The sequence below is a fragment of the Petromyzon marinus genome, chromosome 41, assembly GCF_048934315.1.
Source record: "Petromyzon marinus isolate PM22_M1 ecotype Great Lakes invasive population chromosome 41, UKy_Petmar_22M1.pri1.0, whole genome shotgun sequence".
Taxonomy (NCBI): Eukaryota; Metazoa; Chordata; class Hyperoartia; order Petromyzontiformes; family Petromyzontidae; genus Petromyzon; species Petromyzon marinus.
Genome location: NC_133707.1, coordinates 12,321,945 through 12,349,531, shown reverse-complemented (window position 1 = coordinate 12,349,531; position 27,587 = coordinate 12,321,945). Strand labels below are relative to the sequence as shown.

Here is a 27,587-nt window from a genome sequence, read left to right as displayed (position 1 = left end):
TAGTAATTAGTTGTAATGTGTGTTATTGTGATTATATGCTACATTAGTAATCCGTTAATTAGTATGTGTTTCCCCATAACGAATTGTAATATGTATTATTTAATAATACACTTCCAAGCCGCACTAAGCCTATAGCTATCAGAACGATTAAAGTTATTTCTGTTTCTCTCAATTTCAATGGATTCTCTAATTAGTCTTTGCCAGTAATAATTAGTTTTACACAACACTTTAACGTTATCAAAATCAATTGAGTGTCCTTGTTGACAAGCATGTTCTGCCACTGCCGACAGTTGTGTTTGAGATAATTTAATATTTCTTTGGCGTTCTTTTAGTCTTATGCTGATGTTACGTCCCATCTGTCCAATATAGCATCTGCCACATAAACAATTAATCCGATATACACCTTCTGTTGATAATTTAGGTAATTCGTCTTTAGTGCAAGATACTAGTTTTTGAATTTTGTGTGCTGTACCAAATCTTACTGTAATGTTTTGCTTTTGTAAAACACAGGCTAATTTGTCAGTTACTCCTGAGATATATGGAATTTTAATTGTTTTAACAATCTGATCGCTTTCAGCAGTGTTGCTTTGCGATCGTGATTTGGCATTCAGTGCTGTCAATTTGAGTATTATTGTAGCCATTCTGTCGTAGTGCGTCTTTAACGTGTTTAATCTCTCTCACTAGACTTTCACCATCTGACACTGTTTTAGCCCGATGTATGAGCATCTTGATAAGAGAGGATTTCTGAGCTGGATGATGATGCGAATCTGCATTCAGATAGGCATCAGTGTGCGTTTGCTTTCTGTAAACGCAGTGTGTTATTTTACCGTTTAGGGCATGTCCAAGCACCTCCATTTCAATGGTGAACTGGATGGCTGGGTTTTGTGTATTGAGATGATTTAGAAAATCATTAAGTGTATCTTTACCATGTGGCCAGACAACCAAAGTGTCATCCACATATCTAAACCAAAAAGATGGTTTTAATGTGCTCGAGGCAAGTGCTTATTTCAAAGTTTTCCATGTACAGATTTGCTATAGCAGGAGATAAAGGAGAGCCCATTGCTGCTCCTTCCTTTTGTTTAAAGAAATCCCCTCTCCATAAGAAGTGTTATTTAAACAATGGTCAGCAAGTTTCAGAATATATTTTGGTAAACCTGTATTCTTTACAAGTGTATCAAGTAATTTAAGCGATTCGTTCACTGGAACCTTAGTGAATAGAGAAATCACATCAAAACTTACCAGATTAGGATTAAGTTTAATATCTTTAATCACATTCATAACATGTTCTGAATTTCTTATGAATGAAGATGTCCTACCGATGTAGGGCTGTATTTGTTTAGTTATATATTTTGCTAATTTATAAGTGGCAGAGCCAATTGTACTGACTATAGGTCGTAATGGGATGCCGATTTTATTAATCTTTGGTAGCCCATACAGTCTAGGTGGTTTTGAGGCCCTTGGCTTAATTTGGTGTTGCTCATTCTTAGGGACTAATGAATTTGCAATTATTGCAGTAGTCTTACGTTCTAAAGTATTAGTTGGATCTCGTTTAATTTTAATGTAGGTACTTTCCTCTAGTAAATTTCTAATTTTATTATCATAATCGGCTCGTGACATCACTACAGTAGTGCGGCCTTTATCAGCTTCTAGAATTTGGATATCTTTATTTACACGGAGCTCTCTTAAGGCTTTTGCTTCGTTGGAGCTAATATTTACTTTTGGAACTTTGCTATTCTCAATTATTTTGGCAACCTCGTGTCTAGTCATCTCTGCCTCATTATGTGGAAGGAGTCTAATATTCTAGCGCTTAAATGGTATTATTGTAGCTCGGGCTGGGGGATGGTGGGGGTAGCGGCCAAGCCCCCAGCCTGGCAATGTGTCACCTGCTCCGGCTGGGCAATCTAGGCGAGGCTGCGGGCTCTGCTATGGGACTAGGCCTCACCACGGCAATGTAAAGTACAATTTTATTTAATCTTTCGTTAAGAACTCAGGTTCATTGTTACTATTATGAAAAAAATAAGTTGGCAGATATTAGAATAATAATGTGTGTGTGCAGATAAGAACTCAGGTTCATTGTTTACTATTATGAAAAAAATAAGTTGGGAGATACTACAATAATAATGTTTGTGTGCACAAAACTAAATTTTCATTATTAGGTTGCTAAATATTTCCTTTTTTAGCTGTTTTAGGACGCTGAGACGGTGTACTGCCAGTCTGTGCTGTGACCTGCTGCCTGCTGATAAATTAATGTCAGTGCACTGGCACTTTATTACCTACACTGCTAATTTTGTTTTTGGCCATTATGAGTGTATACCAGTCTATCATCTGTTGCCTGCTTCTTTACCTCACTCAGTGTATTGCCAGCTTTTCGTGTTGACTGTATCCTGCTTTGTCAGCTGCTGACCGTATTGCCAGATTTTTATGTCGACTGTAGCAATGCTTATGTCATTAAGTCGGCGTACTGGCAGTCTATAATCTAGACTGTAGCCTGCTTCTCAACTTACCTGTGCGTATGGCTGCTCTATAATGTAGACTTATTTCAGCTTATTTCTTCAATGCATTTATATTGCTGATTGCTCACGTCACGCTTTTTCCTGATACGTAGTACTGCGATGCTGATTAATATGTTATACTGCTAAATACGTTGGACTTTCTTAGCTACAGCCCATTGCATTTCTATCGTTTTGTTACATTCGTCGGAACATCACCCATTTATATTTTGCCATACCGCACCTTTACTTTCCACTAAAACGGGGAGCAAGCAGGGAGGTTCAATGCCCCAAATATTGTTGAACTTGCTTTCTTACCGTGGGTGAGGGACATTGTGAGAGACATTGTTCTTCCATATCAAGAAAACACCATCGCACAATTTCCTGACACCAACAGAGCATACGATGCCCTACAATAACACATTTTCCTGTCGCAAGGCCAAGATGGGTACCACGTCAACATTCCTCCAATTACAAAGCTGCAGGACAAAGACATCCTCACAAAACTGTCTCCTTTAAAAAAACTTCTATTCCTTCGTGATCATGGACAGAGGAGGAAACCGCATATTATGGTGCACCAACCTCTTTCACCAGTATGTTGTCGATGAGTATGCCAACATTGAGAGTGAGCGCCTTCTTTACAATCAAATGAATCAAAACTGTCTGCGTGTGAACAGTATGCTCATCTCTGGGACGCCATCAATGCCGAAGGAGAAGCAAACGCTCACAATGTGGGCAGATTCGTTGTTTTGCCTTCATCCTTCACAGCTCCACCAAGATACATGCATGAGAAGATGCAGGATGCCATGACATACATCAACCAATATGCCACGCCCTATCTCTTCATCACCTTCACTTGCAATCCCAAATGAAAGGAGATCCAGGTTTACCTTTATGCAAACCAAAAGCCATCAAGAGACATGACATCTTAGCGAGGGTCTTAAAACTCAAAGTTTATGACCTCATGATGCTCATTACGACCAACAAAGGCGGCGTCTTTGGATAGACAAGCAGTAACTTGCATACCATTGGGTGGCAAAAACGTCGTCTTCCTCATGCTCACATATCGCTATGGATGAGGGAAACAATTCATGCAAGTGACACCGACACATTTATCAGTGCTGAGCTACCTCACCCCTATCAAGACCCTGCCCTTTTTTTCTATGTGGTCTGCAACCAAATGGTCCATGGCCCATGTGGCCAGTTCTGTCCAGCTCTAGCTGTGGCATCATCAGGGATTGCTGTGTAAGTCGATGTGTGTGTGTGAGTCGATGTGTGTGTGTGTGTTGAGTCCATATGTGTGTGTGTAAGTCCATGTGTGTCTGTGTCTTTTTTGCCCGGGCGACACCAGATGTGTGTGTGTACGTCGATGTGTATGTGTAAGTCCAAGTGTGCGTGTCAGTCCATGTGTGTGTGTCAGTCGCTGTGTGTTAGTCGCTGTGTGTTTGTTAGTCGAGGTGTGTGTTAGTCGATGTGTATGTGAGTCCATATGTGTGTGTGTTAGTCCAAATGTGTGTGTAAGTCCATATGTGTGTGTGTAAGTCAATGTGTGTGTGTGTCGATATGTGTGTGTAACTCCATGTGTGTGTATCTAAAGTCCATGTCCGGAGTCTGCGACCAGGAAAGGCAGCGGGCAGAGATGATCTCCCAAGCGAAATGCTGAGGAAGGGTGGCGTTTGTGCACAGACTGCCCTATATGACATAATAACAACAGTCTGGACCACTGGATGGGTTCCGCAGGATTGGAAGGATGTCCTGGTGGTCCCTCTTTTTAAAAAGGGGGACCGCACAGACTGTAACAACTACAGGGGCATCTCACTCCTCAGTGTGCCGAGAATGGTCCTGGCAAGGATTATTCAACATCGCCTTGCCAGGCACGCTGAGGAGAGGCTTGCGGAGCTCCAATGCGGTTTCAGGAAAGGGCGGTCCTGCACAGATGCCATATTTTCTGTCCGTCTGCTACAGCAGAGGTGTAGGGAATTCCAACAAGACCTACATCTCTGCTTTATTGACCTGGTCAAGGCCTATGATACCATCAGTAGGCCTGGGCTCTGGGTTGTTCTTCGTGCTTTTGGAGTCCCTGACCCTTTGCTCACGATCATTAAGGACCTTCATGATGGTGAGCGGGCCCGGGTAAAACTACGTGGCCAGGAGTCAGAGCCATTCCCTGTACACCTTGGGGTGTGACAGGGATGTCCTCTGGCTCCCACATTATTTAACATCTATTTTGACCACGTAGTTCGTGAAGCCTTCAATAGCTGTATCGGGGGAATCTCCATTTTGTACAGATATAATGGGAGGCTCATCGATGCCCGGGTGCGGTCAAGGGATGGCTCCCTATTGCTCAACCACGTTATGTATGCCGATGATTTGGTAATAGCTGCTCATTCAGAGGAGGAGTTGGAGACGCTGCTGCTGAGACTGGAGCGTGCCACTAAGAGATGGGGCCTTACCATCAGCCCCACCAAAACTAAGCACCTGCCTGGATATTTTGCACCATCGGACACCCACCCCCACAACTCCCAATCGGTGATGGGGCAGTTGTGGAGAGAGTGGAGAGTTTCCCATACCTGGGCAGTGTGCTTATGACTGGCTCCAGTTTAACAGCAGAGGTCTCACTCCGAATTAGTCGAGCGGCAATATCTTTTCATCGGTTGCGTAACGCTGTGTGGAAGCCACCTGGTCTGTCGCTCCGCACTAAGCTTCAGGTCTTCTCGGCCACGGTCATTCCCTCCCTTCTCTACGCTTGCGAAACGTGGACCCCCTTAATGGAGCATTTTCGCCGGTTGGAAACATTTAGGCTGGCCTGCCTACGATCCATACTGGGTTTAACCAGGCTGGATTGTGTGAGGAGCTCACAAATCTTTGAAAGATCTGGGCAAGGTCCCATCGGTGAGCACCTCCGGCAGGCAAGGCTGCGTTGGCTGGGTCATGTAGCCCGCATGCCCAGCCACCGCATGCCGAAACAGCTTTTGTATGGCCGGATCGAGGGGGCTAAACGGGCGCGGCACGGGCTAGAGAAGAGATGGAGTGATGTGGTACAGGAGGACGTGGAGCTGAGTGGACTTGCCAATGACTGGTACCAGCGGTGTCAAGATCGGCCTCTGTAGAGGAGGCTTGTGAAGGACTCTACTGGGCAATTGGAGGTAGTCGCCCTCCAACAACGGAGGGCGGAGGAGCGACGCTCACAACAACGAGCGGAGCGCCGGGTGGCTAAAGCACAGCAGGTTGGCACAGTAGGGGGCACAGGTGGTGCATCAGCCAGTCATCTCAGTCAGTCGACCCATGGCACTTGGGTCTGCCCCGTGACCTCCTGTCCGCGGGCGTTCAACACTTCACGTGGCCTCAAGGTGCACATGGCCTGGCACAAGCGTCGTGGTGACGTCACCGCCACTTAGTGGCGAATGGCGGTTGTTGTGTTAGTCCATATGTGTTTGTAAGTACATATGTGTGTGTGGAAGTCGGTGTGTGTGTCAGTCGATATGTGTGTGTAACTCCATGTGTGTTTCTAAAGTCCATGTCTGTATGTGTGAGTTCATATGTGTATGTGTGTGTGTAGGCCAATGTGTGTGTGAGTCTATGTATGTGTGTGTGTCTTAGTCAATATGTGTGTGTGTAAGTGCATATGTGTGTTAGGTCGATGTGTGTGTGAGAGTCTACGTATGTGTGTGTGTGTGAGTCGCTGTATGTGTGTACTTCAATTTGCGTGTGTATCTAAAGTGAATGTCTGTGTGTGTAAGTCCATATGTGTGTGCAAGTCAATGTGTTTGTGTGTGGTTCGATGTGTATGTGTCTCTTTTTCTCCCAGGCAACGCCGGTTACTTCCCGTGAGTGTACATAAAAAGGGAGATCTCGTTTGGTGCTCAAGATGAGCACGAATATAATCAGCGCTAAAAGGGGTAATTAGAACATTGTACATATGGGGATCTGTTCCCAACAGTGTAATTTCTTTCGTATCAGCATTATATGAGAGCTTCATTGGGGTATCCATAAGTGCTAATAATGAGGGTAAACTTGATTTCATATATATATTCTTAATAACATCAGTATTATGTACTGTCCTGACAAGTGCATTCTACTGTACTCCTATATGGCAGAGGTCGGAGACGAGGTTGTCGGAGCTGCTGCGCTCCCAGTCCGGGTCACTCGGAGAAGAGCTCCAGGACCTCTGTGATCTTAGTGATGCGCTCAGTCTAAATAGATGTAATGAGGTTTCTTTCAGGTGTAGAAGAGACTATCCTGGTCTCGTGAGTTCCTGGTCTCATGAGTAGCTAAACAAATCGAATTTTTTTGTTTAAATGTAATCGTGACCACAAACAGTGATAACTATCAATAATTGAATCGCAGGGTGTGGGGTCTGGATGGCTGAGAGCATTCGTCACTCTCATTGGGGGCCGCTACATTTTCTCGACCAGCCGCTACTGCGTGTTCACTAGTAAGCACTTTGTAGATTTTTTTTTCTGAATTTTGTTTCGTAAGATGTTTCACCAGGACAAAGAGCACAATAACGAATCGGTGTTCTACAGGTTCGCGCCGAGTAAGGTCTGCCTGTATATACATACACACAACTAACTTTGCTCTACATGTTGCAACAGACTCATGTCGTGAAGTGCACACACAGTGGTTGCTGTGTATGTGTGCTTCACAGTGGTTGCGAACGCCAGCATGATAACTTTACCAAGAGAGGGGATGATTGGTCCACCTGGGTTACGGCCAGCATCCCTAAACACGAAAAAACGATGAAAAGCAAAACACAGCAAGAGCATTAAAACAAAGAGTGAGTAAAGCCCCAGGAAACACGAGGCTGAACATCAGTTATGCAAGCAGTTTCACTTTGCAGCCAATACACATGTTTTGGTAAATACAGCTGTATATCAACTCCAATCTTACATCCATCTTCCTCTGCATAACAAAAAAAAGTATAATCATCACGAGCCATGATCAATCCGCCATTGGATGAAGGTCTCGCTCAGCCATCACTAACAACAAAAAACTCAAAGGTCTTTTGCATTAAATTTTGATTTAAAGCCTTTGTGACTGCAGGGATTCATATTCTTGGTTCTGTCGGTAAAGTCACGTAGAAGGGAAACAATAAAATAATAAAAATATTAAACAATAAAATTACCACGACGTTTCGACTGCAACACAAGCAATCATCATCAGGTGTAAAAACCACAGCAAGAAAAATTTGAAAAAAGTGGCTTTTTTTAACGTTAGCACCACGGAGAGCGATTTGGCAGTTATTCAGATGGACGAGTCCATCTATTTTTTTATTTAAAGCTTTCGTGACTGCAGTAATTCATATTCTTAGCTCTTTCGGTAAAGTCACGTTACCGAAAGAGCTAAATATATGAGTCCATCTATGTTCGGAAAAGAGGGGGGAGACGAAAGTAATGGATGCGGTCTGAAAGCCACCGTAAGCGTAAACAATCAATTAAGACCCGAAATGGTTGATCAAACCCTTCCAATGATTGCTAAGCCAGAATCCATCTTCTCGGTTGAAATTGTCTCTGTGTTTGTATATGTGGATAGCCTCATGAATGAATCTCTCATGGTACCCAGATGTCTTGCAGAGAAGTCAATGTTATGTGAGCCTACTGAATTATAACAGTGATCTGCCACGGCCGAGGTATTGGTCCTACCGTATTTGAGGTCTGCTTTGTGTTCATGGATGCGGTCCGAGACATGTCGTTTGGTTTCTCCAATGTAACCACTACCACAGAGGCAACTTAGTTTGTAGACGCCAGGGTACCGTATGTCTGGAACCACATCTCTTACAGATGGAACCAGATCACGGATTTTATGTAATGTGTTGAATCGGACCTGGATCTTGTGTTTATTCAAGATTGTGGAGATCTTTTTTGTGATCCCCGCAATGTAGGGTAAAGTGATGGTTTTAAATGGCTCCTCAAGAGGGTCCTTCTTCATGGTTGGAGTGATAGCTTTGCTGATTGTGTAGTCAGAGTAACCATTATCCTTAACAGCTTGGTGTACGTGCTTGAGTTCACTGGCTATGTGTTCCTAGTCGGATATGTATTGGGCTCTATGGTGCAGAGTCTTGATGAGGGAATTCTTCTGGGATGGATGGTGGTGGGAATCCGGTTTCAGTTAAGCATCCGTATGGGTAGTTTTGCTATAGACAGAGTGGCTCATTGAACCATCAGGTCTCTTTTTTATTCGGACATCCAAAAAAGGTAGCTTGCCATCTTTTTCGACTTCCATGGTAAATCTGATGGCTGGGTGTATGGAATTGATGTGGTCGAGAAATTGGTATAGAGCAGGCCGGCCATGTGGCCAGATGACAAAAGTGTCACCCACATACCTTTTCCATAAGGTTGGGCGCAAAGTGGCAGTCTCGATGGCGTCAGTCTCAAATTTCTCCATGAAAATGTTGGCTACAACCGGAGATGGGGGGGGGGGGCCCATTGGGGTGCCCTCAGTTTGTTTGTAGAAAGTTCCATTCCAAGTAAAGTATGTATTGGTTAAGCAGTGTTTCATCAGGGGGGGTACCTCAGTGTTTAGTCCTTGATGAAGCAAGTTTTCAATGATTGCGATGGTGTCAGGTACAGGAACTTTGGTGAATAAGGAAACTCATCAAAACTCACAAGCAGGTCGTCTGGGGACAGGTAAATACCCTTAATTGTCGATACCAGGTGAGTCGAATTTTGTACCGCAGAGGTGGTTTTTCCAGTGAAATGCCGCAGGATTTCAGACAGAAAACGAGCTAGTTTGTAGGTGGGAGAGTTGATAGTATAGATGATGGGACGAAGGGGTGTATCTGCTTTATGTATTTTTGGTAAGCCGTATAATCTTGATGGCCTGTCAGCAGGTTTCAACGAGAACTGTTTGGTTTGATCAATTAATGCGGTTGAATCAGAAATGATTTTGTTGGTTTGTATGACGAGGCTATTGGTGGTATCTCTTTTTATTTTTGTATAGCTGTCATCGTTGAGTAATTCTTGAATTTTGTTGTTACATTCTATTTTATCCATGATGACAGTGGCATTACCCTTGTCGGCTGAGAGGATGACAATGTCATCCCTCTTTTTTAATTTATATAATTCAAAACGCTCATCTTTGCTAACGTTGCTAGCTGGCATCTTAGCGTGTGAGGGTTGCAGCGATTTCAGATCTTGCTACGTCTGCAGCGATGTGACACAGGCCCTTGAGAGCCACGTCTACTTGGGCAATTATATCATGAACTGGTATGTGTTTAGGTGTGACTGCAAAGTTTAGCCCTTTAGCTAAAACGGATTTCAGACCATCGGAAATAGAACTGTTACTGCGATTAATTACGACTTTGTTAACGTCTAGCTTTTTGGTGTGTGGGTCCGGTCTTTTGTTGGAGAGGAGGTTAAATTTGGAAATCAGGTTGTCCTTACATTTGGTCGACATAGTGGCAGCTGAAGAGGCAGTCATATTGTCAACATGCTCCAAATCCGATGTGGACATTGTTGCCGTCAATGATAAGTGTGATTTGTAGAGTGTCTTGTCTAACTGATATAGTTCGGTGCGTATAAGTCTGATTTTCTCTGAGATAAGAGCTAAGCTAGTTCTGGAAATAATTCGTTTCGCATTAGAAAAAGTTACAGCAGCAGAGGTCAGTGTAAATGCAATTGGTATTACCCCAGAGTCACGGCATCTCTTCAGAAAGGTGAGAGACTCGATCAGCTGAGCCTTCTTATCCCGGAGTTTGTTGAAGGATCTCAAAGCTATGTGGAAACCCTCCCCGTAGAGGCGGTAAAATTTTTATTTAAAAACAATATTGTTTTACGTGACTTTACCGAAAAAACCAAGAATGTGAATCCCTGCAGTCACGAAAGCTTTAAATCAAAATTTAACCGCCTCTACGGGGAGAGTTTCCACATAGCTTTGAGAGACTTCAACAAACTCTGGGATAAGAAGGCTCAGCTGATCGAGTCTCTCACCTTTCTGAAGAGATGCCGCGACTCTGGGGTAATACCAATCGCATTAACACTAACCTCTGCTGCTGTAACGTCTTCTAATGCAAAACGAATAATATCTAGAACTAGCTTAGCTCTTATCTCAGAGAAAATCAGACTTATACGCACCGAACTAGATCAGTTAGACAAGACACTCTACAAATCACACTTATCATTGACAGCAACAATGTCCACATCGGATTGGGAACGTGTAGACAATATGACTGCCTCTTCAGCTGCCACTATGTCGACCAAATGTAAGGACAACCTGATTTCCAAATTTAACCTCCTCTCCAACAAAAGACCGGACCCACACACCAAAAAGCTAGATGTTAACAAAGTCGTAATTAATCGCAGTAACAGTTCTATTTCCGATGGTCTGAAATCCGTTTTAGCTAAAGGGCTAAACTTTGCAGTCACACCTAAACACATACCAGTTCATGATATAATTGCCCAAGTAGACGTGGCTCTCAAGGGCCTGGGTCACATCGCTGCAGACGTAGCAAGATCTGAAATCGCTGCAACCCTCACACGCTAAGATGCCAGCTAGCAACGTCAGCAAAGATGAGCGTTTTGAATTATATAAATAAAAAAAGAGGGATGACATTGTCATCCTCTCAGCCGACAAGGGCAATGCCACTGTCATCATGTATAAAATAGAATATAACAACAAAATTCAAGAATTACTCAACGATGGCAGCTATACAAAAATAAAAAGAGATCCCACCAACAGCCTCGTCATACAAACCAACAAAATCTTTTCTGATTCAACCGCATTAATTGATCAAACCAAACAGTTCTCGTTGAAACCTTCTGCTGCCAGGCCATCAAGATTATACGGCTTACCAAAAATACATAAAGCAGATACACCCCTTCGTCCCATCATCTATACTATCAACTCCCCCACCTACAAACTGGCTCGTTTTCTGTCTGAAATCCAGCGGCATTTCACTGGAAAAACTACCTCTGCGGTACAAAATTCTACTCACCTGGTATCGACAATCAAGGGTATTTCCCTGTCCCCAGACGACCTGCTTGTCAATTTTGATGTAGTTTCCTTATTCACCAAAGTTCCTGTACCTAACACCATCGCAATCATTGAAGACCTGGTTCATCAAGGAATAAACACTGAGGTACCCTCCCTGGTGAGACACTGCTTAACCAACACATACTTCACCTGGAATGGAACTTTCTACAAACAAACTGAGGGTACCTCAATGGGCTCCCCCCTATCTCCGGTTGTGGCCAACATTTTCATGGAGAAATTTGAGACTGACGCCATCCAGACTGCCACTCTGCGCCCAACCTTATGGAAGAGGTACGTGGATGACACTTTTGTTATCTGGCCACATGGCCAGCCTGCTCTAGACCAATTCCTCGACTACATCAATTCCATATACCCAGCCATCAGATTTACCATGGAAGTCGAAAAAGATGGCAAGCTACCTTTTTTGGATGTCCTAATAAAAAAGAGACCTGATGGTTCAATGAGCCACTCTGTCGACAGGAAAGCTACCCATACGGATGCTTACCTGAAACCGGATTCCCACCACCATCCATCCCAGAAGAATTCCCTCATCAAGACTCTGCACCATAGAGCCCCATGCATATCCGACCAGGAACACATAGCCAGTGAACTCAAGCACGTACACCAAGCTCTTTAGGCTAATGGTTACTCAGACTACACAATCCGCAAAGCTATCACTCCAACCATGAAGAAGAACCCTCTTGAGGAGCCATTCAAAACCACCACTTTACCCTACATTGCGGGGATCACTAAAAAGATCTCCAAAATCTTGAATAAACACAAGATCCAGGTCCGATTCAACACATTACATAAAATCCGTGATCTGGTTCCGTCTGTAAAAGATGTGATTCCGGACATACAGTACCCTGGCGTCTACAAACTAAGTTGCCTCTGTGGTAGTAGTTACATTGGAGAAACCAAACGACATGTCTCGGACCGCATCCGTGAACACAAAGCAGACCTAAAACACGGTAGGACCAATACCTCGGCCGTGGCAGATCACTGTTATAATTCAGTAGGCTCACATGACATTGACTTCTCCAAGACAGAGGTTCTCTGCAAGACATCTGGCTACCATGAGAGATTCGTTCATGAGGCTATCCACATATACAAACACAGAGACAATTTCAACAGAGAAGATGGATTCTGGATTAGCAATCATTGGAAGGATTTGATCAACCATTTCGGGTCTTAATTGATTGTTCACGCTTACGGTGGCTTTCAGACCGCATCCATTATTTTCGTCTCCCCCCTCCTCTTTTCCGAACATAGATGGACTCGTCCATCTGAATAACTGCCAAATCGCTCTCCGTGGTGCTAACGTTTAAAAAAAACGCCACTTTTTTCAATTTTTTCTTGTTGTGGTTTTCACACCTGATGATGATTGCTTGTGTTGCAGTCAAAATGTCGTGGTAATTTTTTTGTTTTATATTTTTATTATTTTATTATTTCCCTTCTACGTGACTTTACCAAAAAAACCAAGAATGAGTTCTTTTCATTGTGAACCTGTACCATGTTAATGCAAGCAACGTGTAAACACGGCGTCGGTAGTGTAATGTATAACATACACACGGTGTGTAGCGTGTGTGTGTGTAATGCACAATGTAGGTATGTGCGCAAGCGTCTCACAGAGCTGCTTGCCGCTGCAGCCACTGTTGGCAGGCGTTGGGGTCCTGCACGTATTGCATCACATCCTGCAGTACAGTGCGCCGCAGCTTCTCCTCCTCACGGCGCACGAGCAGCCGCTCATACACTCGCGCTCCTATGCATCGAGCAATAGGCATCAACAAGGGAGAGGGTGCAATGCGATTGGCATCGACAAAGAGACTTTCGTGTGCAGATCAAACTATTGCCATAACATTGGTGATGATCTGTTACAATCTGCCAATGTGGCATACTGGTTGAAGAGCACCATTGCCTGTGATGTCTCAAGGATGGTGTGACAACTACAGTTCCTCTTGACATTGTTTCAGACTGTATTTTGTAATGGGTGAAACGATACAGGGTGACGAGTTAAGGCCACCATAACTTCCTCCACTACCCTGTCAGCTGCCAAGTGTGATCAACTCATTTCCTACTTAACAAAGGTTGAGACACTCAGGATTGTGCATTGGCATCCAACTTTCCCTCTCCAGTTGCCTTGTCTACTCATCATTCCACCACCTCCCCTCAACACCATACCCCCACCATAAGCAGTCTTAATCCATCAGGGATCTTCTGCCCACCAATCACTCATTGGCTATTATATGCTGGTCTCTACATTATCATCTTCTTGAATGCCTCCATTGTAATAAAGAAACCAGCAATGGACCCAAACATTGCTACAGACTCCGTCCCATCTAAACCCTTCCTTCGCTTGCAAAGTCCCTGAAAGGGGCATCTTCTCCCACCTTTCTGAAAAACCTCTCCATGGTTTCCATAACCCAGTCAAGTCTGATTGCACCAAGGCCTTTCACAACAAGCACGGCGCTCAGCAGCCGATGCGTTTCACTGCTATTGCATCACGCTCCTCACTCGTCAGCCTGTTGAGATTAAAGAGTTTCACTCGGCCTACAATATCGTGTGCATGTGACGCATTGAGGGAAGGTCAGCTGGCACTGGAAAATGCGGTGCGTACCTCTGAAGGTGGTGACTCCACAGACGCGGTAATCCTGTAGCCGTTGGACGTCCTTGCGCAATTCACACTCTACTGCAAACGAGACAAGGGAAGCAGCATCACCCGACGCTCCACACATCATCACTCGGCCCTGCAATCCACCTCTTACACTCGTAAACATGCACCATGTAGCAAACTTAGTCTGTGATGTGCACGCATACCCTCATTCTTTGCTGGAAGAGGTACTTTTTCACACAAACTTGGCAGATTAAATTCATGTTCTCGGATTTGTGTTCAGTTTTCTGGTGTGCTTTTATCATCAGCATGCCCCATGGTCTCCACACGTTTATTCCGATAACTGGTTCCATCTTGGGCCAGTCTCTAATTTATTTTTTCAAGGGCATCTTCTGCTGTTCTTCACGATTAGCTGTCCCTGCATAGTTTCACTTGCTTCAACTTAATCATGACATAAATATTCAACTGTGGTTTCCTTTCTTTGCCTACTGTCTCTAGCGCCTTTGTGGATGCATCTCAATGAGAGCGACCATCAATCATTTCCAATGATGTTTCTGGTTCCGGTGGAATACTAAAACTCACGTGCATAGCTCTCGATCAGCATGTCCATCTCCAAGGGCTTCATCGTCTTAGCAAAGGGACGAATGGCCTCGCTCAAATCCCGCACCTCTTTGCTGTTTTGTCGCTCCAGGACTGCAGAGACGCAGCGCAAGCACAGAACCAAGCAGCCGTTTGTAAACAACGTTCGTTGCACATGTTCAATCTTAATCGAAATCATAATAAGTTATATACTGCGCCACTTTTAACATGCACAAAAAGAAGTAATTTCCTTGAACACATGTTATTGAAGTAGTTCAGCTATCGAATAAAGTAACTAGAAGAGTGGCAACGACAGTAAAACTGCCCACGTATTCCATGCGATGTGGAGCGGAACCTTCCACGCGAATGACTTTTCTCTGCATCTGAAAAAGCGTGGAAGAATGTAGAGCATAGAGAAGGAATGTGCCACCTCCCCCGGATAGGAACTCCTGACCAAGATTCCCACAATCACCAACTCCCTCTATTAAAAAAAAGTATTCCCTTTGGCAAAAAAGCGTACCTTGGAATTTGCGAAGGTTAATGAGTCCATAGTCACGAACAATTCTGAAAAACAAATGATCCCTTTTACTTTTATACAAAGAAACAAATGTATGAATAGAGCAGTCCGTGTACAGCAATTCATGTAGAGCAGTTCGTATAGAGTATGCTACGTGCTTTTTGCGTCTTTGCCGCTCCTTGAGGCGAGAGTGATAGATCTCCACCACGGCCATCTTCAGGGCTGCAAGAGAAGATCAAGCAGTGTCCACTAAGGAGGGGCTCAGTGCCCCCCACAGTTCCAACTCTTGTGATGACCAATCTCGATGTGTATTTTGCAAAATCACACTGCACGTACCTGATGATTGGTAATCAAGGATATATGCTTTACCATTGAGGCTCTAAATTACACCCATGAGCAATGCAAACTGCGCCAAAATCGGTTGGAACCCTAGGCGATTTTTACAATAAGCACATTTATCTGCATTAGCTACAAATAATTGGCGCTACAGAAACAGCATTCCTGTTGGCAAGATAAATACTCATTTAGTTTCTTGCAAATGCTTTGGCAAACAAAGTACCAAGAAGAACCCATTCATTGTGGTCCATTCTCCTTGGAGCATGCCTACCTATTCTGGTCCTATGTTTTAATTGAAAACCTCGACTCGCCTCACGTCTGCTGCATTGCCTGCAGAGTAGAATCGTTCTGAATGCAGGAGTGGCCTGCACTGCCCAAAGCTTCCATGCATTCCCTGCAAGGGCTCTCTGCAGCGGCTCTCTGCAGCGTCGGCGAGTGCAGAGCGTGCTACAAATGTGACATGTTTGAATGTACAAAACAAACGAACACATTAAATTTCGATTTAACACATTGTGACATGTCACGGAACCTGCATTGGTTGCGCACTACACATCAGAACCACCTTTCTCACCATGCTACGCATCAGAGCCACCTTACTCACCATACTACACATCAGAGCCACCTTTCTCACTACGCACCACGTCAGAGCCACCTTACTCACCACGCAAGACATCAGAGTCATCTTCCACAAAATCTATGTCCCTCAAGTCCCATTCAGCATAGTTATCAAACTCCTGAAATAAAACCAACCACACATCAAATCATGAGAAACGTATGATATTACGTAACTTAAACAAGGTGTACTTCTATGATATTACAGATGCTATCCGCCCTGAGTCAACTGTGATGACCCATGGCCTGATCTTTATTTTTCAAATATTTGACATGGGATAATCCCTTGAGACGCAACGTCTCGTATGCACAGGTATCCAGGGCATCAGATGACACACACATTGCAAACACGTCATGACACGTGTAGACAAACACATTAACACATTTGTTGTCCTTCCTCTGCACCTCCGATTACTACAGTTGGCTACATATGGTGCGAAAAAGGTCCAACATAATACATTAGGCCTATTACTATACAGTACGCACTTATTTTCTTTGGTTCTTTCGGTAAAGTCACGTAGAATGGAAATAAAATAATAAAAATAAAACATAATAAAATAAAATTCTCACGACGTTTCGGCCACAACACAAGTAGCCTTCTTCAGGTGAAGAAACAGGTCTGTCCAGAAAACAGGTCTGTCTTCTGGCCGAAACATTGTGAGAATTTTATGTTTTATTTTTATTATTTTATTTCCATTCTACGTGACTTTACCGAAAGAACCAAGAAGATGAATCCCTGCAGTCACGAAAGCTTTAAATCGAAATTTAGTACGCACTTACACAATGACTATCGCGCCCAACCACGCAGACAATAAATAAAACCGTGTGCAATTACACGGCGCACACTGCCGGGTCACATGGAATGCCCCCTAGGTGTAAGAATCGCAGGTGCTGCGCAAGTGAGCGTTGGGGGCCATCTCAACGGGACGCCAAGACCGGCGGCGTGCCCCCCATGTGTCTGCGCCATGGGGTCCCCATCTTGCCTGGCAGAAGTCAGATCGGGCCGGCATGTACCCGGCCATCTCCCTTGCCACTGCCGAGTCAAGTCCCGGCCTCGGAGGATCTTCGCAAGCTTTACGCACACACACACACGCACACACACACACACACGCGTCTCCTTCATTCAACCATGAAGACTTTCGTCAATCATATGTTGTTGAAGATGTCACAAACTCCATTAGATACTTTCAACTTGTAACGCACACAGCATTCGCTCACTCTCGCAAAGAGATAATGACTCAGAGGTGCGAGGAGGAACAACAGACACTGCGGGAAAGGCAGCAGGCACGCAGAGAGTCGGCGCTAACAATTGCCGAGGCTCTGCGGTCTTCTGTATTCAGGTGCTATGGGCCAATTAAGTGTTTCTACACGTGGTAAGAAACCAGGAGAAACCCACACGCCCTAGGGGGATACACTATACCAGTGGTTCTTACCTTTTTTTGGCTACTATACCTCCCTTCCTGACTCAACATTGTTCAAAAAAAATAAATATATTAATAATAAACATCAATGTTTAACCATTTATCCATTTCGTGAGGTATCCTAGCTAGCTAGTAACTGCAAGTGAATAAGAAAACATTCCAAGGGCACTCTGCATGCATGACATAAAATTGGTCCGCCCTCACCGGTTACTCTTCAAAACCAAATTGTTTACGGTCAATGAGTTTAGAAAAATCTTTAATGTAGATCTAGGTTACCATATGGGTAAAAAATGTATTGTAGTTATTTTATATTGGCAAATTTGTCCATGATTATTCACCAATGACTCATGTATGATATAATTTCACACATTTATAAATCGCCTCATGTACCCCAAGGGGTTCGTGTACCCCCGGTTGAGAACCACTGCTCTATACCATACAAACGGAAGAGGTGGAGTCCACATTTTAGCTGTACCGCCTTCTGGCAAGCCACGGTATGGCACCTTGACATTAGTGTGTTCTGCCAAGCCTTGCCTCCACAGTGGTGGATTAAAGGCGTGCGCTACCATTGTCTGGCTAAATACATTTTCATTTACATTTTTTTTTAAATACTGTAAGACAAAATTGATCCTTAATTTAAATCAGTACCCCAAACCGTGACATTTCATACAAATGAGCGGGGAAGGCAAATCGTTGCTTGCAAACGCCTGCCCTCCACTACCAATGAAAATCACAGATACGTAGCGACATCAGGCGAACGTGTGTCATGGCGTCGGAAGCCTGAAGCAGGGTTCCCATACAGCTTCACGCCGTGTCCCGCAAGAGAACGACTGTGTCAATCACTATTATAGACTCTTTAGGAGCAGTTCCCTCTGTCAACAGGAAGAAATACGCATCGAGACAGTGGTCAAGAGATGACCTCCAGGCTGACCCGAATTACCAACCCCACGCGTTAAGATTATTGCACAATAACCGAGATGCCCCTCACACACAGATCAATGATGCATCTGTTCAGAGAGATTTTAAAGCCGTTTCGCTCTTCAAGGAGATGGCGGAAGCTGCATAGCCCTGGGCCGAGCCCTTGTGGTGTTGCGTACCCTGAAAAGCAACGGGGGCAGCAACGGCGGTGGCCTCCGCCCTGTCGCTGGGCCCCGTGCCGGCTGCAGGAGACGCAAAATGGGGGTTGTTGATATAGCGCTCCATGTAGTGCCACTCGCACTCCTCCTTGCTCTTCCTTCGCATCTGATTGGCCACATCTTGCCTAGGCCACAGCACAACACGGGAGTGTGAAGACACACAGCTGCTAGGTGCAGTGTTGTAGGTTGAGTGCAGGTGCGGTGCTATAGATGTGGTGCTACAGGTGTAGTGCTCTAGGTGCAGTGCTGTGTGATGCTATAAGTGGTGTGCAATAGGCGATGTGCTACAAGTGTGGTGATATGAGTGTGTCATGGTTATACCATTGAACAAATTAGATGAGTATAATAATCCATTAGTTGCTCTGGTTGCACAAAGTTTATATATACAGGAAAAGCTGTTATCCGACATCCATGAGGAATGGAGGGTGCCGGTTAATCAAATATGCCGGTTATTTGAAAGTGAGACTTATGGCTCACCAAATGTTCCAAGAACATAAAACTTTTGAGAAAGAAATTAAACCTACATTTTAACTATGATATAAGAAATAATATACTCTTTTACAAAGGTACTCAACAGTCAGTTATAGAGCATTCTAAGTTGATTGTAGAGAAGCAGTGCGGCAGTTTAGAGTACAGGATACAAAGTTAACGCATCACAATGGCAGATGTTTACAATTGACACTGCCGCTAGTGACACCACTCAGCAACGTCCTGAAGCTTCTGTAAACAACAGATATATTAGAAGCACATGGCAAGATGCCAAATGGCTATCGGATTTTTTCCGGATACGTAAAGGAAGATTTATATTGCCGTATATAACAAATTCCGGTTAATAGAGCATTCCGGATGGTAAAGTGCCAGATAACACAGCTTTTCCTGTAAGTGGTTTAATTCAGCGAACTTGAGGCCACAAACCGGAGTCAAACTTACCTAAGAGTCACAACACAAAACAGCATTGAGAGCCGACTTGGGCACAGAGAGGGATAGATAAGTGCTCTCCTTTGCCGACCACGAAATTAATGGCTCGCAGCTGTATCAAGCTAAACATACACTCTCTACCTCGAAAAAGGGAGGCACAATACTTTAAAAGCTTGCATTATGATAAGCCCTCGCTTAACGCATGTTCACAAAACGCATTATCAGTAAAACGTAGTTCTTCAATTAGGGAACACTTTTCGCACAACGTGGAATGCACTCGTTATAATGCAGTTTCTGAGCAGTTGACGACAAACTATTTCTTGTGCTGAGGGGGTGAGTGGTATAATACAGTACACGGAATGATAAGGTAATGTGGCGGCGTACCCTCAGTTATTTTACTCCCGCCATCTTACTGTGTGCGTAGTATATCGTATCGCGCCAAACTTTATCGATACATGATTTATGGGTAAATTGTTTGTCGCTTAATGCGGTACTTTTCAGGAACGCATCTATCGCGTTAAACGAGGACTTATAGTAATTGGAAAGAGGCAGCTCTTTTTCCTAGGAAAGATCGTATAAAAAATGAAATAAACTTGTAGTGTCGTCTGTGCATGCGGGTGGTGTGCGACGCACACACAGTCATCCGGAGACGAGGTGGTTGCAGGAGGCACCACTCTGCCCTCTTTATTCGTTGTTGTTGCCGAGCTCACGCCACCACTCGGGCCCTCTCTCTCACACATGACCCCGTTGCCGCACGCCCTGTCCCAGACATGACCCTGTCTGCGTTGCACCGACGGCGTTGACCGGAACAGCCAACGACTGTCCGGCCGCGCAATGATCGGGCGAAGGCAGCAGCGACGAGGGCAACGACGACGACACCGATGACGAGATGAGATGAGTCCAACCCCAGAACCGGCAGCCCAGAGCTCTAGCTCTCCACTGCTTATATTCCCCTCAGCGCGGCTTGGCTCCGCCCTAGCCGTGCCTCTCTTCTCGAACCCATCAGATGGCTTCCACATGAGGTCTATCATGACCCTTACCCCAGTTCCTCCGCCCAGCCGGCACACCCGCCATTATGCTCAGTGGCGTGTGCACTAAGTGCCCACCTGCAGTTGCTGCTGCTGCCCAACAGTCAGCGCTATGTCACTACACATTTGTCAATTCATGATTTCAGTATATCTACACATGCCACCACTGAAATGTGGGCAGACCAGCAGTGGCTAGGACACTGTTTGTGTGGTTCACATTGGCTGAGCGCAATAGCTTGGAAAGCCACCCCATCACGAGACCCGGCTGTACACTGTCAAGATAAAAAGCCACCACGAGGAAGGCAGTGGAGAAGCAAAAGAGGAGAAGCTGTAACACAGCTGTAATGAGTTAATAGCAATATGCTATTGAGACGCTTCAGGAGTGGAGTAACTGAAATAATAGAACACTGGAGCTGTTTAAAGAAGATCCGAAGATTTGCTATTGTTGAAGAGTTAAAATGTCAAGAGTGGTTCGTGAGGAGAAAATCCACAAAGAGGAGAGAACACCGACTGCACTCTACTAATCAAGTCACAAGCTGTAATCAACATGAGTCTGTGGATTATCATCATGGTGAAGAAATCTGTCCATCTGTCACCTGGCAGAGAGTGTGGTCACTGTCTAAATCAGGGGTGGGGAACCTTTTTTCTGCCAAGGGCCATTTAGATATTTATAACATCATTCGCAGGCCATACAAAATTATCAACTTAAAAATTAGCCTGTTATATTTGGTCAAACATTTTAATGTGATGACTGGAACAGACTAAATGATTTCGCGGGTCTTATACGGCCCGCGGGCTGGACATTCCCCACCCCTGGTCTAAATCTACAAGAAGATCATGTATGCACTCTGTTAGAGTTCAGCGCTGATTGCACTGCCGTTGTGCTCTCATTAACAGCCCAAGACTGCATCATCACTGTGACGGTGTCATTGTTCATCAAGCTGACAGCTGCCACTGCTAGCGTGTGGCATTGTCGCTGTGGCATCACACTGTTAACATCCGGACTGCACCGGAGGAGGCATCGTGTGCAACAACTCTGACAAGCAGAAGACGCATGTTCATTGACTGTGACTAAGGAAAACGGACTATACTCAAAGTTCATTCATCAATAAGTATCACAACTACTTCGGGTCTGTGGTATCAAGGCCTCATAATGTTTTAGTCGTGCATAAATATGTACTACTTTTGATATTGGATTGTTTTATGTTGATTGCTTTTATATATATACAGAGCACTGCCTACTTGATGTGCTTTTTGATTCAAATTCAAAACCTTCGTAACAGTATTATAAGTTTTACCAAACACCGGTTGCACATTAATGACAGATATCCTGGCTTTAAATAAAGAAAAGACTTGCTTGCATTAAAGTCTTGTTTCCACGTGTGTGGTTTACCAGTGTGTTCAACCATTGCATTGTATGCGATGATATCAAACAGATCTTGTATGAATGGGTTACTGTCATTATTCAATTATACCCTAGACAGCGAAACACCCAAATAATTCACAAATACAAATTGGAACGACAGGTGTAGTGCCGTAGGTGTAGTGCTATAGACGGATCTATAGGTACAGGGATCATGGGGAGACGGTCAGTGCGGCGTGGTGCTGGTTCTTATTCACGCTCTTTGAGAACGCGTGATGGACACTGCGAAGGATAAGGAATCTCACCAATTTCCCAACCCACAGTCCAGAACAGCTTCCAGCAGCGTCATCTCTTCCTGTGCCGTCCAGCCGATGTCGAGCACCGGGAAATCTGTCGTCTGCAGAGGGGGCACAAGAGGGGCGAGGTGGTGCTCAGTGCGCCCACTGCTCTGAGTGAGACGACTGGACTGCAATAGCACACACTAGTGTTACCTTGTGGACCTAATGCCTGTCGTGTTGGTGGAGACAATGCAGCAAACGGCCCAACTAATGATGAATGACAGTCAAAATCAAACAGATGCGGTTCCTGTTGATTGTTGAGCTGCTGCTCGCACAGCTTAGGGAGCTATTAACATTTCCGGTCGCCGCTTTCATCTTAAAGTTTATGGATGTCACGAGGCATTGCTTGATAAATATGAACTCTTAACCGTACGATATATGCACAGAATCACAGGGGTAATAATCAAAATGTTTCGATTACCGTATTTTACGCATATAGCCCGCATACGCATATAACCCGCAGACGCATATACCCCGCAAAAATTGCGTTTTGTGTAAAACAAATTTCAGAGAGCCCGCACCTCCATATACCCCACATGCATTCATATATTTTACGTCGTTACTGCAGCTTAATTCCATCATATTCATACGAAGTTTACATTTGTAATACATTCCACTATCAATGGTTAACAATAAAACATAACGTGCACAAATACAACAGACTAACCGGAAACAAATGAACTTAAAACAGTAAATAAGTAACAAAAGTAAATATCCAATAAATAACACGCAACTGGTAGATAAATACAGTTTGAGCACTGGTATATCGCCCACTGCGCAGATAATAGCGGCACTACGGTAACGCCGTCGCCTCGCCTCGCCCCCCCCACCTCTCTCTCCCCCAGCTGCCCCACCTCTCTCTCCCGCCAGCTGCCCCACCCCCCAACCCCCACCTCTCTCCCCCCCAAGCTCTCACGTTGCCGGTAAACAATGCTCCCACTTCAAACAGTCGTTTAATTGTACAAACAATTCATTTAAAACGTGATAACATGTGCAATTTTAGTGTGAGTGGTTCATTCAGCAGTGCTCTAGTCAAAGGTAAGTGTTGCATAGTGGATAGTCCTACCATGAAAACATTTAACGAATCATGACATGTCACACGTGTAAAATATTTTTGGGATATCCCGCACCTCCATATACCCCGCAGGGTCTTGTTTTGTTTGTAAAAAGTAGTATACCCCGCGGGTTATATGCGGGAAAATAGGTAATTGTGCATTTCACGGCTCCACGTAAGTCGGCTAATAAACGTAAACTGACATTCCTTGCACAGAAATAAATTACTGAATCTTGAATCCCCCCGTAAATTATGAAAATGCATCTCAATGGACTGGGGATGTGTCGCCGAGCCCTTTTCAAAGATCCGCACACAGTGTGTGTGTGTGTGAGGAGCGGTTGTGTAGCGGTTAGCGCGCTGCGCTACGAACCCGACTACCCGGGCTGAATTCCCGCTCAGGGCCACCAACACCAGTAACGATTATCTGAACCGGTGCTGGGCCTCCCCTAGGTCGACTCGGCCTCAAAATGAGTACCTGGTGCAGTGTGTAAACATCGCCACTGGGGATACAAAGGCGGCCGGGCATGGTGCTGGCCACCCACCCCCATCGTGTGCCGTGCTGGCCTTCATAAGCGCTTGGGCAAAGGTGAAGACTGGGCAAAGGTGACGACTTGCAGCACTCACCACGATCTCATAGCTGTGTTCACTGCGATGGCTCCTTAACTCCAGGCCCTGTGCAAAACACTGCCGCACATGTCCCACACGCACGTTGAGTACAAGCAATGTAAACACAACCCACACATAGAGGCTGCCTATTCAGTCACTCCAATGTCAAGTGCACTTTACTAAGTCTGTGAGCGGCAAACTTGGTGTGTCAATGTTTATATTCGTGCACTTTCAACCCGAGGTCTGAGTACAGAAAATCTGCATAAAATCTGCCTGGCAGCGATTGGCGCGGTTCTCTGAAACTGTTTTAGTATTTTCTTTGAATGTGATTAAAAGCTTTATAAGTGGAAATTATTTGGGTCTTTAGGTAAAGCTACGTAGATAGAAGAAGAAAGAAGAAAAAAATAATAAAATCACAACGTTTCGATCGCAACACAAGCAACCGTCATCAGGTGAAAAAATATAGCGGGAGAGCTACTGAGGCAGGAAAAAATATAGCAGGGGAGATGCTGAGGCAGGATGTTTATAAAGGTTTGAGTTGGGTGTAGCCCAAGCGTCATAAGTGAAGTGGGCGGGGCTAGAGATGAAATTTTCATGTAAATGTAAGATCGAAGAGCTGGGCTACCTCCACGACTACAAAGCTGTGCAGATGGCCATTGTATTGTGAGAGATTAGCATGTCAATGTAGGAAAAAACCTGGATCTTGTGTTTTCTCATGATTTGAGGACCCAATCAAAACCATCACCTTGCCATAATAGCAGGGGTTACCAAAAATATTTCCAAAATCATGAGCAAACACAAGATCCAGGTTCGATTCAACACAGTACATAAAATTTGTGATCTGATCCCATCTGTGCAGGATGTGATCCCTGACATGCAATATCCCGGTGTCTACAAACTAAGCTGTGTCTGCGGCAGTAGTTACATTAGGGAAACTAAGCGACATGTCTTGGACCGTGTTCGTGAACATAAGGCAGATCTGAAACACGGTAGGGACCAATACCTCAGCTGTGGCTGATCATTGTTTTAACGCTGTGGGCACACACGAAATTGATTTTTCCAAGATGAAGGTACTCTGCAAACCCACTGGCTATCAGCAAAGATTTGTTCATGAAGCCATCCAGATATATAAACACAGACACAATTTCAACCGAGAAGATGGGTACAAACTGAGCAATCATTGGAAGGACGTTCAATCTAGATTTGACGGTCGCTTGTGTTGCGATCGAAACGTCGTGATTTAATTTATTTTATTTTAAACCTACATGGCTTTACCGGAAGGACATTATGAACCAGTTTAAGTCATAACTGGCTGTGATGTTTCCTTCCCACCTACCGATGTTAACAGTTATTTTCGAGTCTCTGAGTTAAATGTCTTTACATTAACAGGCTAAATATCTCACTGTCTAACACAGCCAGCGTTTCCCATTGGCCTCGATGTGTTGTTGGTTTTCTGTTTTCCTACATTGACATGATAATCTCTCACAATACAATGGCCATCTACAGAGCTTCGTAGTCGTGGAGGTTGCCCAGCTCTCAGATCTTACATTTACATGCAAATTTCATCTCTAGCCCAGCCCACTTCGCTTATGACCCTTGGGCTACACCCATCTCAAACCTTTATAAACATCCTGCCTCAGCATCTCTCCCACTATATTTTTTCCTGCCGCAGTAGCTCTCCCGCTATATTTTTTCACCTGATGACGATTGCTTGTGTTGCGATCGAAACGTCGTGATATTTTTATATATATTTTTTAATTTTTCTTCTTACGTGGCTTTACCGAAAGACCCAAAGAATATGAATTCCTGCAGTCACGAAAGCTTTATGTCTTTATAAGTGTTTGTTAAACGGTTTTACTTAACTTGATTCCTGTTTGTCGTGGTCAAATCTTGTAATCAAAATTGTGTCTACTTCCCGTTGTCCAATCAATTCCACATTTTGCACACGTACTCAGATCCGGTGACAATGCATGCCTGTATCAAAATCGGCATCAATTAATCAATTAATTCGCTACTTTCAAGCAATTTACATTTTGTATGGACGCCTTATATATTTTTTATATATTTGTGTAGGTCAAAAACGCCGCAGTCCCTAAACTGTGGAATCGGCTCGCAGAAAAAGCAGGCGCCGCGTGTCTCAGGCGTCATTGACGGACTCCTCGACCGTGAGTTAAACGAAGTTGTTAATAAACCGTTGTTTAAAAAAACTTTTAAAAGGAGTTTATTATATACTCTTTGGTTCTATTCGGTAAAGTCACGTAGGTAAATAATGATTATTGCTGTTTTATTATTTACCTACGTGACTTTACCGAATAGAACCAAAGAGTATGGATCCTTGCAGTCACGAAAGCTTTAAATCTAGGAGTTTATTATATGATGTTTTTGTTGTTGCATGGGATTAACAGCGAAACCAGTGGTCCCACACATCTTTACAAGTGCTCCCCCTCATAAGAGTGTGAACGGTGTGGGCTGAAGTGCTTCTGATGTTACCGTTATTGCGTTAGTGTTTGTAGGATTTTATTTTATTCACAAATCTGTTTGGATTCACAGCAATGACGACCGCGGCGAGGTGCCCCCCACGCCACACACTCTGTTACTACTGCTAGCTGTGGGGAATGAGGGGGGTGTGCCGTGCTATTACCTGCAGGCAAAGCAGAAGCGGAGGGGGTCCGCACTGACTGCACTTGATGTACGGCTCCACGAGGTACGAGGAGCAGCCGGGGCACGGGGGCCGTGCAAACGGATCAACTGGAGGGTGAGGCGCAGGCACACACACACGCTGGAGGGGAGTCGTGGGGTGGGTGGGGGATAGTGATACACACAGAGCAGCCTGCAACCCTCCAGGCTCATCGCCCACCGTAGGGGAGAATCGCTACCCAGCAACCGGGCGACGAGAGCCGTCGTGGTGATTGCCAATCGTAAACAACCGATACTGCTACACGAGGCCCGGCGCAACTCGAACGCAGCTGACGCTGGACGGGGGCCGCAGAGAGGCAGAGACGGGTAGAGGAGGAGAGACACAAAAGCAGCGTTACCCGCGCTTAGCCGATCCATGGCGATCCACAGGGCGACACTGCGCCTGGCAGCACAATAAAGATACTGTATACTGTACAGTACAGAGAAGTGGTACCAATAAAGTTACACAAAGCGGGAGTATCGATAAAGTTCCGCAGTGGAGGGGGGGGCAATAAAGTTACACAGAGCGAGGGTACCGATAAAGTTACACCGAACGAGGTACCAATAAAGTTATACAGAGCGAGAGTACCAATCAAGTTACACAGAACGAGATACCAATAAAATTCTACAAAGCAAGAGTACCAATAAATTCATAAAGGTGTTTACGTTCGCTCGCGTTATTTATAAATGTGTCGTAACCCTCCTGCTACTCTATTTAAGACCGGGAGCAAGTAAAGGGCCTTACTATTCTGGCGAATTGCCCGATGATGCTGGATGTAATTACCAGCGAAACGTCACAGTACTCAAAAACTGTAAATGTTGTGGATTCACTTTTCAACACAGCGGTGGGCTAAAGTAGTGAACTATTTGTCTTTTGTCAACGTGACACTTTTTTGCTGATTGGCCGTGTCGGGTGGTGGAGGGTTACGACAC

The 27,587-nt window shown here is 44.6% G+C and overlaps 1 protein-coding gene across 2 annotated transcripts in view; it reads right to left on the bottom strand.

Moving 5' to 3' along the window:
- The window catches only part of TADA2A (transcriptional adaptor 2A), a 34,682-nt gene extending 7,106 nt beyond the window's left edge, over window positions 1-27,576 (bottom strand). The window contains exons 1-13 of one of the 2 annotated variants that reach the window (XM_032969057.2): window positions 27,014-27,576; window positions 26,620-26,726; window positions 23,997-24,056; window positions 22,286-22,377; window positions 18,633-18,796; window positions 17,098-17,186; window positions 16,164-16,236; window positions 15,325-15,388; window positions 15,170-15,213; window positions 14,653-14,763; window positions 14,077-14,148; window positions 13,089-13,221; window positions 7,168-7,211 (exon numbers count right to left, since the gene is read on the bottom strand). In XM_032969057.2, the coding sequence (XP_032824948.1) occupies window positions 7,168-7,211; window positions 13,089-13,221; window positions 14,077-14,148; window positions 14,653-14,763; window positions 15,170-15,213; window positions 15,325-15,388; window positions 16,164-16,236; window positions 17,098-17,186; window positions 18,633-18,796; window positions 22,286-22,377; window positions 23,997-24,056; window positions 26,620-26,726; window positions 27,014-27,032 (1,072 nt within the window). In that variant the 5' untranslated portion in view covers window positions 27,033-27,576. The remainder of the gene's footprint in view (window positions 1-7,167; window positions 7,212-13,088; window positions 13,222-14,076; window positions 14,149-14,652; window positions 14,764-15,169; window positions 15,214-15,324; window positions 15,389-16,163; window positions 16,237-17,097; window positions 17,187-18,632; window positions 18,797-22,285; window positions 22,378-23,996; window positions 24,057-26,619; window positions 26,727-27,013) is intronic. The other variant, XM_032969056.2, reaches the window with a different exon arrangement.
- Between the last annotated feature and the right edge of the window lie 11 nt (window positions 27,577-27,587).